The 13,309-nt window shown below is 31.4% G+C and overlaps 1 protein-coding gene across 4 annotated transcripts in view; it reads right to left on the bottom strand.

Annotated features, from left to right (window-relative positions):
- Positions 1–13,309, bottom strand: part of LOC143197307 (agrin) — a 507,226-nt gene that overhangs the window by 126,912 nt on the left and 367,005 nt on the right. For all 4 annotated transcript variants that reach the window (XM_076405663.1, XM_076405662.1, XM_076405660.1 and 1 more), the window contains one exon: positions 9,943–10,152. In XM_076405663.1, the coding sequence (XP_076261778.1) occupies positions 9,943–10,152 (210 nt within the window). The remainder of the gene's footprint in view (positions 1–9,942; positions 10,153–13,309) is intronic.

Here is a 13,309-nt window from a genome sequence, read left to right on the forward strand (position 1 = left end):
TTTAGTGATTATAGATCAAATAACAGAGCTAACTGTAACATAATACCTTCCGAAGAGTTTACAGTTATTTGTTTATAACTCAATTAACATATCTACTAATAAAAGGTAAATACAGGTATATTTGCAGAACGTTAAATTAGATCACTTTGAATGTGTACATTTAATATTATCAAGATTGGCTAGCAGTTAAAAGTTTAAATTCATTTAAAGTCGTAATAAAAATATAAGTAAAATTTATATTAAACAAAAATAATTATGTACGTATAAAGAACTTACATATCTGGATCAAACCAATGTAAGTTAGTCACCTACTAGCAACAAAAACATAATAAATATTAGGTAGTCTACTGTCCTCGGAGTATAGTTTAACCGAATACAATGCTATAATTTAGATTTCAAAGAGTTTTCTATTTAGTATAAGATGCCATGTATTTATCCTGAAGCCACTCCACCTCAAAATATGTTTTTGCTTTTGCGTTTTCATTCCACTCAAGATTAATTTTGGTTACTCACGCTATTCAAACACTTCCTGCTATATCGATTCGGGAAACTTTTAAGTAGTTATTGATAAATTTCGGCAACAAGGTTGAACAAGTACATTATCCGGTGATAAAGTTGTTCTTAAAAAGCTGAAAACATATTTTCTATCGCTAATTTCAGTTATTTAAGTTATTCTGTTTGATCGAATAAAATAAAAAAGAGTAGGTGACAAAATATTGATTTGCTTGTGTTACCTTTCTAGTATAAAACACGATATTTTGTGGAATGTCTCTAGAAACTGGTCATGATGGAAGTTTTATTTTTATATAGATTACTAGGAAAGTAACGTATTGATTACCTTGAAACATACAAAGTTATACTGAAAATGGTACAATATTTTATTTTTCTGTTATCTATTTGGCTGTTTTGTTATAAAACAAGTGATTATATCAGGAAAAATAATGTAAAAGGATGATTGATTATATGTTATAAGTAAAATTTGATTGGCTTATGTACATATAGTATATAGGGTACACGTCGGTTATATAAGTTTAGTATTGTTACATAACTTGATTATTTGGAGAATTATTTTTCATTATTATTGTCTTCTTTTATGGTCTCATCAGATGAAAAGTATCCGGTCTAACAAATTAAATATTATTTATATATGATATACCGATATACATAATATTATAGGTAAATGTAAAACTTGAAAGAAAGATTGTATTTGTTATCGTTTCCAGTAGAGAGCGTTACTAAGACTGTCATAAGTCCTTAGTAACACACTTAAAGTTCAATGGCTCTCATCTGTATAAACTCAATAGCGTGATCTATTTTTGAATAACATTGTATTAACAATACAACTGTTTCTACATCCTATGGTCGTGAAAACTTACTTGTAAACATATTGAGAACACGTAAAAGCAAAGCAAGTTTTTAATTAAATGGTTTTACTTGAAGCTACACTGTTGCACTGTCAACTAGAGATTTTATTCTATCTAAGTGAAAATAATATTTTTGATAACTATCTTGTTTAAGAGCAAAGTTGAAATCAAAATACTCGCCTCGCAAGAATAGAAAATATTTACCCGAATTTCATTTGTCTCTCGGTCGCTATATAATCCTTTGTAGAAACGATATAATTTTGTCCTCGATAGTTTCGATATAAAAGTTTTCATTAAAAACAGATCACCCATCAGAGGTCGAGAAGAATTTAAATTGAAAGATTTCAAAATTGCATTTCCAAGAGCAATATTCATTTTTTCCCATTGTTTTCGCATGAACCCAAATGGTGGCATATCTGTTACTTTACTTTTTAATATAAAAATATTATTGCTAAATCCAAGAAAAATAATTTTTCAAAATATTTTTAGAGAGAATTCATTTATTTTATTAAATATGATTAATATCGATAAATATCAAATTATTTCATTTTAATATAAGTGTTGCCTTTTGAAATGTTGAGAGATGAAGATTTAATTAAATATTGCAAAATTCATGTACACCTGAGTAGAAAGGCCCATATTGTATGGTCTAGCTGTTATGGTAATACTTCATGGCCAAGTCCATCTATGCCTACCTCACTCCAGACAAAACGATACATGACAAATTTTGTTAAAAAGAACACTAGAAAGTTGTAGAGAAAGAGATAATTTATATCTAGTGATAAGTAATACTTTAAAATAACAACTTTTCATTTACCATTATTGAGTTATTCAATGTATAGAGATGCTAATGATACATGCTTCAAAGCTATATAAACATTCCTTACTTTTTCTGTTTCATTTGGAGAAATCGGCTGCCAAAACCCATCAAATTATTTTAAAGACTTATGATGTAGCTCTATGATTTCAAAAATGTAAGTTTTCGGATTTTGTTGATTTAGACGTGAGTAGTTTGATGGCAACGGCATAGTTTATATGCTATTGAAAAGATACAAAAGCAGCGAGGATGGATACCATAAGAATTTACTGAAAATACCAGTTTGAATTGCTTCATGGCGATAATTGTGATAATCCCAAGCGCAAAATGTCATAATTTAGTCCAAAAAAGCCATACACATTAACACCAAAGTGGGATATTTGTAGCCTTAAAAGCTTTCTGTCACATTGCGGCATCAGAAGGATTTGGTTATTGTTAATTATATATTACACCCAATAAGTGAGTAAGACAACAAGGTGCAGCCCTTGCGCTTTTAAAGAATTACTAAAATGTGGCAGACTAATACGTATTTCTGAAAATTCCAAGGATTGCAGTAATTTGTTAATGGTTATTTCGTTAGGCGCAATAAGCCCTCTTCCTATGCAAATCTCTAAATTTCTTTACTTTCTGGACTGTTTTAATTCTTTCCTTTGTTAAGATATATTTTTTAAAATCCACATCTCAAAAGAAAGTTTTTTCATTTGATTTCTCGTTGATTCATTGGAAAACCTTGATAGGATCTTACAATAACCTAATTAATCTTATATCATTTTAATCAATATTTGTTCAATATTCTCTAGCTAGCATTTTTATTTTAAATTGTTCAATTAGTATATTAAAATTGAATTAAAATCAAAATACATGCACACCTCTAAGAACTGTCTGCTTCAACTAGTATATATTCCAAAGTTGTATTTCTCATACTCATTATACTTTTAAGTTTTACACTAAATTTATTATATTTTGTAATATATAATTTGTTTCTAGGCAAAATTGTAGACTAGAAATTATTTCGTAAGAAGTAACAACAAAAAATCAATTTAATTTAATAAACAGGAAAGCTATAAAATATTATATTAAGAAAATCAACGGATATAAACCTTTAAATTAACTTTTAATTAATAGAGAGAACTGATCAAAATATCCCATTTTCAGGTAATTTACTTGTTCAATACCCAATACTTTAAAACTGCGTACAATATACAGTATTTAGAATTCCAAACGATCTCAATACCTCAAAATTACTTCCCATTCCTGGTACGTTGGTAGAGAAGGGACAAGAAAAAGAGACACAAAATGATTAAATCATTACCTTTACACTAAATTTATTATATTTTGTAATATATAATTTTTTTCTAGGCAACATTGTAGACTAAAAATTATTTCGTAAGACAACAACAAAAAATCAATTTAATTTAATAAACAGGAAAACTATAAAATATTATATTAAGAAAATCAACGGATATAAACCTATAGAGTTTTCTCGAAGGGCCTTTATAACAAGATAATATTTTTACTGGATCTTACGCTGACCAGTAACTATCCATTTAAGGATCCATACAGCTTGGGAAATAGTGGCTGTTTTGTCTCCGGGGAAATGAAACTCAGACGCATTTGGCATTATCTCCTAAAAATATGTTCAAAACTCGCAAAATTGTTATCATCTGCTCTTCTTTCCTTGTTTAGCTTTATTCTTTCGTCCCAATAAACTATTTTTCCTTCAGTCATTGTGATGACATATTTGAAAAATCAATCAGTAAACTTTCACATATATACGAGCAACAGGAAAATATTTTTTTAGTTTTAGATACCAGATCAGGTAACTTTTAGTTCACACTCTCTGAAAGTCTATTTTTTTCATGTTTTGCTTCATTATATATTACTTATTTTTACGAGTAGTACTTGTATGATTTCGTTTTGAAGTAGAAATAGAGGACAGCAATTTTTATTTATTTATGGGTAATTTTTTACATATCCATTTACAAAATAAGGAGTAAAAAATATCATTAAAATATAAATATAAACTATGGAAGACCATAGAGACAGGACAAGAATATATACTGATATATCGTGGCTTGAGTCCCAGTATATTAAAATATTAATATGATAGGTCTGCTTAGGTGCCTTTCAAAAGATGTGATGACGTTATATGATAGCTACTAATAACTGGAAACTAGATAATACATAATAGGTTAATTTCTATATAAAATTACATTATACAGATAACATATTAACGTACCTACAAGGCTGTAATTCTCAATTTGTGATTACTAAAAAATATTATTGATTTTCCCATCCATAGCCCTACAAAATTAAAATATATAATATTAAATCAGTTTCAATGACTGTTTTATCATCAACATTAATATTACATTACCACGAACATTAATTGAAAACCATTGGGAGTGCAGCTGTAACTTTCTTAAAAAATAATAGAATACATAACACCTTGCAAACATCTGATTATAAAATATATATAATATACCTCTTTTTTATGAAAGGGTGATTTAGAAATAGCAATGGAAAGCTATATTGACATATAATTATTAACTATTATTATTATTATTATTATTACTATTAAACTATTAATTTTTAGATATTTTTTTGAGTAGAGTTTTGACACTATTATTGTTTTAATAACATAAATCAATATTCCGAACTACATCTCCCCTCTAGAAGTATTGCCCTCTCTATAAATAGAGCCATAAATAAGCTTCCCAAGAATTCATATACCGACCAATACTTCCACCACCAATTCACCACTTGAACATCTTGAGCACAATTCCCTCTTGAAATCTCTGGAATATATATTTTTATCTTATAATAACTCTTAGGCCATCCTCACCAAAAGATTAGACTATTAGACATCAACCAGAACAAATGATAATGCTCTGAGGTATTTAAACTTAACTTCATATTCCAGATTTCTACTTAAATAATGATTTTTTTAAATCGAATTTTGATAATGAGTTCATTCAGTGTCAATCACCAACATTATATTCTTAAACTTTTTTAGTTAATCAGAGCGATTTATGTCAAATATGTCAATACTACAACTTCAAAAACGTAAAAATATAATGGGCACAGGTAAGTAGCACTTTTTCAGTTTAAAATGACATTTAATGAAAAAAAAATTGTACAATATGTATTAATTAAAATATTTATCATCATTTCCTGCAACTACTATTTTCATATTACTTCAGTACCCTGCTGTTCTCACTATATGTGACTTGATTTGATGTTGGTGTTCTTGTGAATAGTTCTTTTGGACTAAACCATTATTTTACACTTGAGATTCTCGAAGTCGATACAGTTTTAATCGCCATTCGCCACAGAAAACCTTTCTTCCCTAGGGAACAATGAATTCGCAATTGTTCAGGATGTCAGAGAGATAAATTAGTCCAACTGTTAAATATTTTTATGAAATTCTTATATTTATTTACCAAAATATCGTTTTTATAACATCTGACCTTTAACAGCTTTATGACGGTATTTTGAGCCTCTCTGACAAACTTATTGCCGCTGCCTTGCCTGTAGTTTATTTGGAAAAGGAAAAACCTTATAATTATTGGTTCCAAGAAAAAGTGATTATCCGATGAAGTATAGGGCGAACCAAGAGATTCGCAAGCACCCTGAATGATTCACAATTGGACGGTAGATCTTTCCAAGTAAAGATCGGCGATGCAGTCTCCTCTCGAAAATAAATCTCCGCAGGAGTCCCGCATGGTGCTCCGCTAGCCCCAGCCCTGTTCAACCTCTATATGGCTGATTTCCAACTTTACAAATATTGACACACAGCGTTTTATGTAGATGATATAGCTCTCTTCACCACCGGTTACAGTCCCGACGCCATCCGCAACAGACTCCAAATCCAACTCAATCAGGCGACTGCGTGGTACAAATTCTGGCTAATGCAGATTAACTCGAGTAAAACTCAGAAGAAGAAGTTCCGCGCTTATCGCCTCCAAATCGAACAAGTCCCTATCACCTGGCTCCAGAAGGTATCATACTCGGTCTCCCGTTCGACCGCAGGTTCAAGTGATCAGCTCAAATACAGCAGGTTATAAACAAAAGCAATGGCGTGTACAGCCTACTATTTCGATTCCTCTGCAGGAAATGCACCAAAAGCAAACTCCCAATTCCCCAGAAAGCGACTGTGTTTAAGATGCTTGTCCGTCCAGTCTGCTTCTACGGAGCATCATTGTAGTACAGGTATGCCTCTGAGAGACAACTTGCACTACTCTAAGTGTTTAAATCCAAAAAAGTCCCATGGTTTATGAATAACGTGAACACTCACTTCGAATAAGGCATCCCGTTCGTGTAAAATGTCACGAAAATGCTCAGTGTAAGGTGCCTTAGAATGCGAAAACAACTTGATCAAATCCTTACCCATCGACAAACCCCGGTAGATAAGCCAACTACGAGAATCCCACTCGTATCTCAGGGTTTCTTCGCTCGCAAAATTTCTTTATCCCGAACCCGAAGCGATATCAGCAAAAGGCCATTTGGTTCTAGCTGGTCAAACCGGAATAAAAAAAGGTTCGCAAACATTCACGATAAGTTTATATTCACGATTAGTTATTATTCAAGTTAAGTTTATAATATATGATCGATCCACATGATTGAAGATAGTTCGGGTATTTTAATAACATTGTATTGTATTGTAACTGTAAAAATAAGTATAATATAAGTAAGTAATTCACGAGCTAATTGATGTCACTTTCGTGAATCACTTACATATTTGTGAACGGCTTATTTATTCACTTGAAATAGCGTTCCAAAAAATTATTTAGTGAATTATACCAGGTAATTCAACCTTCAATGTCAATGTTAAAACCTTTTGAAGTGGCATTTTCAGTGAATCTATATGGTAGCAAATTTTCCTCGTTTGGGATCTTTCCTATAGCAGGCAACTATCTAGGAATACTTGATTAATCAACTGAAAAGTTGTTTGAAAGTTCCTTGGAAGTTTGAGCACAACAAAATCATCGAATGTCAAAAATTCAATTTTGAGCGTTCAATGATTAACGCTTGTATACACTGAATAACTCTATAATACTAAATGAAAAAATAATATTTTATGTAAGAAAATGTTGAAATCATCTAATTTAACAAACAGGTTAGATTCTTTCAAAGTTGTTTAAATTAACTTTTAATTAATAGAGAGAACTGATCAAAATATCCTATCTTCAGGTAATTTACTTGTTCAATACCCAATACTTTAAAACTGCGTACAATATACAGTATTTAGAATTCCAAATGAGCTCAATACCTCAAAATTACTTCCCATTCCTGGTACGTTGATAGAGAAGGGACAAGAAAAGGAGACACAAAATGATTAAATGATTATCTTTATGTTACAAGTTATAGTTAGGTCGTTGTTATATATGAATACGAAATAAACCTTCCATAGTATTTTCTAAGAGGATGAAAAGATATTCCGATACAATTTACCAATTGTCATATTTATTGCTGCAAAATATCGAGAAGGGTGTAATAACATAAATTTTATAGAGCGATAATGTCGATCGGCAATGAGACGTAGTAACATCGTCTTTATATTTTGAATAAAAATATTTCATAAAATATTGAATACCTATATGGGAATATACGTAAGGAGATAAAGGAGTTTCTATTTCTTTGTCGAAGGCTTTTAGAAATCTATCAAATATTATTTGCACTGTTATTGGGGTGTACAAATGCAATATATTTTCTATGAAGAGAAGATATATATATCTAAAACACGTTAAATGCATTTTTTATTGTATTTCTCCACTATTTTTGTTTAAAAATTATTGATATATGATATCAATATTGAAAATTATTCTTTTCTTTTCAATGACACAGGACTTATACATATCATTCTAAGCAAGCTAACGTTACGCACAAACACGTCTAACATTGGTCGGAAAGCATAAAGGGGGTAAACTGCCGAAAGAATACATTTTCCGGGAGACTCAAAGGGCAAAACTTGGCTAAAAGGACTTTATGTTGCCTATTCGGATGAGCGCTCAGCAAATTGAAATTTATATAACTTGGTATATTTCTTGTACAGGAGTTAGGTTTAAAACTAGCGGCAGGCTCAGAATTAGATACTCTACATGCATTTACTGAATAATAATTAAACCACTGTTATAACAGTAAGATCTTCGTGAGTCGAAAAGACTTTAACTTTAATTTATATTCATAAGATCTGAAATTAATCGAAAGTCATTTGAAATATTGGTCTCGATAAACTTTAACATGAATTAACACCAATGCCTCTCCAACTTATATACAGAAATTGATTCGAATCCGCAAAAATCAAGCGAATGAATTAATTTGCTCAGAAATAACCTCAAAATGTGATGGCCCTAGCCCTCAAAAAATCCGTGTATAAATTTGAGAGCTGTCGTATCATTACTTTGTGAATTATAGCAATTGGAGTGAAGCAACTTTTGTTATTGTGAAAAAAATTGATAAAAAGAAAGTTTAGACGTGATGAAATGGGCACCGAAGACGGTGAACGCAATGGACGCAAAAAAGAAATTGTTGCCGACTAAAACATTTAAAAACTCCACAAAATGGTTGTGAATGACCGTAAATTGAAATTGAATGAAATAGCAGACACTGTAAAGATATCAACTGAACGTGTATATCATATCATTCACGTATATTTGGATATGAGAAAGCTCTGTGCAAAGTGGGTGCCGCGCGAGCTCACTTTTGACCAAAAACAACGACGAGTTAATGATTCGGAGCAGTGTTTGAAGATGATCAAACGTAATAAACCCGAGTTCTTGCGTAGATATGTGACAATGGATGACACATGGCTCCATCATTTGACTCCGAAGTCCAATCAACAGTCATCCGAGTGGACTGCGCCCGATACACCCTCCAAAGCGTGGGAAAACGCACAAACACAGTCGGGTGGCAAGGATATGGCGTCTGTATTTTGGAATACGCCTGGAATAATTTTCATTGACTATCTGGAAAAAGGAAGAACCATCAACAGCGACTATTACATAGAGTTATTGGACATTTTGACGGACGAAATCGCCGAAGAACGGCTGCATTTGAAGAAAAAGAAAGTGCTGCTTCACCAAGACAATGCACCGTGTCACAAGTCAGTGAAAAGGATGGCAAAAATCCATGAATTGGGCTTCGAATTGTTTCCTCATCCACCGTATTCTCCTGATCTCAGATCTCAAAAGAATGCTCGCTGGGAAGAAATTTTTGTCGAATGAAGAGGTGATCGTCGAAACTGTGGTCTATTTTAAAGCCAAGGACAAAAAACTACGTGCTACAAAAATGGTATCGAAAAGATGGAGAGTCGCTATAATCAGTGTATCACCCTTAAAGGGTATTATTTTGAATAAGAAAACTAATTTTGCCAAAAATGTGTTTTACTATGGCAAGCCTGATTGACCTGTTAATTAGAAATATAATGGAGAATTATGTACTGAATATTTGTATTTTTATATTATATCTGTGTTTTTGTCCAACAAATGGTCGCGCAGATTAATATAAGTACCTGGAAGTGAAAAGATGTCAATAGTTTGGTTACTCCTTTATATAATTTTTCTTTAACCAATATTGCCTAGTATGCCTGACATTGAAATGTAGAAGATAGAACAGAAAATATTTTATTTGTTTTCGATTTTATTGTGGCATCTATCATATTCTGAACATAATGCGGATGTTTTTTTATCTGGAGTATGAAAAGGTCAAAAAAATCGTATAATTGTATAAATATTTCAAGAAAATACTGAAATAACTTACCACACTCCCCATTATGTTTAACCCTTGTATCGAGTCGTGCTCTACACGAAGCAACTCGCAACTGGCATTGGTTTTCATACGTCACATTATCCGTTCCGCAGACAGGTTCGATTTTAGCTCTGCAGGATGTCAGGCATTGACAAAGGGCCTTTCCATCAGGAGCATTCACACACTGGGCACCCCATGCACAATATGTCTTCTCGCATGGTTCTGAAAAATTATATCACCTTCAGAATAAGGAAACGGAAATGATAATCCTAAATTGTATATTTTTAGAGCTAGAGCACTTTCGGGACAAAACATTTTATAATTATTGCAGGAAACATTTCTGATTTTCAAACTTTTAAGATGCTACATAAGATAAGTTCTAATAATTATATACTATAATATAATATGTTACACCTATTGGTCATTATAATCCTAAACTATAATAAAAAATACAAAAATAAATTATCATTTCAAGCATTTGGTAAAACGTATGAGGACTTAAAATATCGATAAGTCGTCACTTTTTCCATAAAATAAAATAATTCTATATAAAACGGAAGTTCTGTCTTTCCTTCAATATGAATATTTTTAAACCCTTTTGGTGTTGAAGATGTGTGAGAATTAAACACTTAAAAAAGCATTATCTATATATCAATCAGCACACCGAAAATAGTGCCCCCATTTTTTGAAGAAAACGAGAGAATTTGTAAACATTTTTGGGCCTACTATTTTGTGTAATATGCCCTACAAATAAGTAAATTCTAATAGGATGAAATACGCCCAAATCAAGCAACCAGAAATAGCCGTCAAATTGGCGACATATGATGTATAAACAAATAAGTTAAGATCTATTTTCATTGGACCTGACCGATTCGCTGCCTGCTACCAGATCTATTTCTAATACAGTACATTTTTAAAAAATATATCTTAAAGTCTCCTTTTATCAAATATGGGGTTTTCTGGACTGAACCTACAGTTTTAACGTGGGCTCCGAACAACGGTCCTGGGCATTGACCCTACCTAAGCTTACTGGCCTGGTTATTGGCATGAGTCAGATAATTTTTCTTGTCGGATTTTGCACTCTTGCCTAAGGAAAATCACAAATGTTAAACAATCACAAACATAAATTTACGACCATTCCCCAGCAGCATTCGAACCAGCCGTTATAGCAACAGCAAACCAAGCCGGCATTTCTACTTCTTGTTCTATTAAAATTATATTTTAATGAATCTTAATAGAAATGTTAAAATCAATATAGTAAATTGGTTCAGTAGTTATATATATATATATATATATATATATATATATATATATATATATATATATATGTATATATATATATATATATATATATATATATATATATATATATATATATATATATATATATATATATATATATATATATATATATTGAAAATTGTGCCTCCATTTTTTGAAGAAAACGAGAGAATTTGTAAACATTTTTGGGCCTAATATTTTGTGTAATATGCCCTACAAATAAGTAAATTCTAATAGGATGAAATACGCCCAAATCAAGCAACCAGAAATAGCCGTCAAATTGGCGACACATGATGTATAAACAAATAAGTTAAGATCTATTTTCATTGGACCTGACCGATTCGCTGCCTGCTACCAGATCTATTTCTAATACAGTACATTTTTAAAAAATATATCTTAAAGTCTCCTTTTATCAAATATGGGGTTTTCTGGACTGAACCTACAGTTTTAACGTGGGCTCCGAACAACGGTCCTGGGCATTGACCCTACCTAAGCTTACTGGCCTGGTTATTGGCATGAGTCAGATAATTTTTCTTGTCGGATTTTGCACTCTTGCCTAAGGAAAATCACAAATGTTAAACAATCACAAACATAAATTTACGACCATTCCCCAGCAGCATTCGAACCAGCCGTTATAGCAACAGCAAACCAAGCCGGCATTTCTACTTCTTGTTCTATTAAAATTATATTTTAATGAATCTTAATAGAAATGTTAAAATCAATATAGTAAATTGGTTCAGTAGTTATATATATATATATATATATATATATATATATATATATATATATGTATATATATATATATATATATATATATATATATATATATATATATATATATATATATATATATATATATTGAAAATTGTGCCTCCATTTTTTGAAGAAAACGAGAGAATTTGTAAACATTTTTGGGCCTAATATTTTGTGTAATATGCCCTACAAATAAGTAAATTCTAATAGGATGAAATACGCCCAAATCAAGCAACCAGAAATAGCCGTCAAATTGGCGACACATGATGTATAAACAAATAAGTTAAGATCTATTTTCATTGGACCTGACCGATTCGCTGCCTGCTACCAGATCTATTTCTAATACAGTACATTTTTAAAAAATATATCTTAAAGTCTCCTTTTATCAAATATGGGGTTTTCTGGACTGAACCTACAGTTTTAACGTGGGCTCCGAACAACGGTCCTGGGCATTAACCCCGCCGACTGGCGAGTGATTAACTTAGAAATCATCCCAGAAGACATCCGATCTTACCCAGCCTGGTTACTGGCGTGACTGAGATTATTTTCCTTGTCAGATTTTACACTCTTGCCTACGACAATCACAAATATTAAACAATCGCACACATAAATTCAGGATGATGCCACTCTAGAAGTCGAACCTGTGACTATCGCCACAGTAATCCCAGACCCTCCTGTCGCTTTTACAACTGCGACAACCAAGCCAGCAATACAGTATTATTCGCTGTTTCTGTTCTACGTAAATCGACTCAATAAATCGGAGGACAAGTCATTGCGTTTTGTATTTGTTAACACAGAAAGGTAGTAACTTGCGGTTATTCCTGTATTGCTGGAACAATTAAAGAGCTGTGGTAGTTATGATTAAAAAAGTATGTTCTTATAAAGTTACATTTATATTATTTGCAATGACAATAAATAAATATGCCTGTTTTATCACAAGGTATATATAGCCGTGAAAGAGAAACACGACATATGCAAAAATTTCATCCTAATATCGATTAACAAAATTCTAGAATAACAATAATCGTGTGTTCAATTTTCCTTAGCTGCTTTTTTAGATTCATAATATAGACATCAATCAATCCAATTATAAGGATTTCAATTAACAATGTATCTGGTGAACTCGAATTGACAACGTTCTAGAGACGTAGCATGTAATTTTATTAAAGGTAGTTGAAAAATTTATTAATATTCTTCTATAAAATTGTGAGATTCCAGAATATTACATAAAATGTTAGTTTGGAAGAAATAAATTTACTCACAGGAAAAGTATGACAGATACTCTTTTAAAGATTGAATAGCGAAATAAAGAAGTAAAGAACAATGCAATTTTATTTTAAAGTGT

The sequence above is a fragment of the Rhynchophorus ferrugineus genome, unplaced genomic scaffold (assembly GCF_030347505.1).
Source record: "Rhynchophorus ferrugineus isolate W39M unplaced genomic scaffold, kcgeb_rfMv2 rfM5, whole genome shotgun sequence".
Taxonomy (NCBI): Eukaryota; Metazoa; Arthropoda; class Insecta; order Coleoptera; family Curculionidae; genus Rhynchophorus; species Rhynchophorus ferrugineus.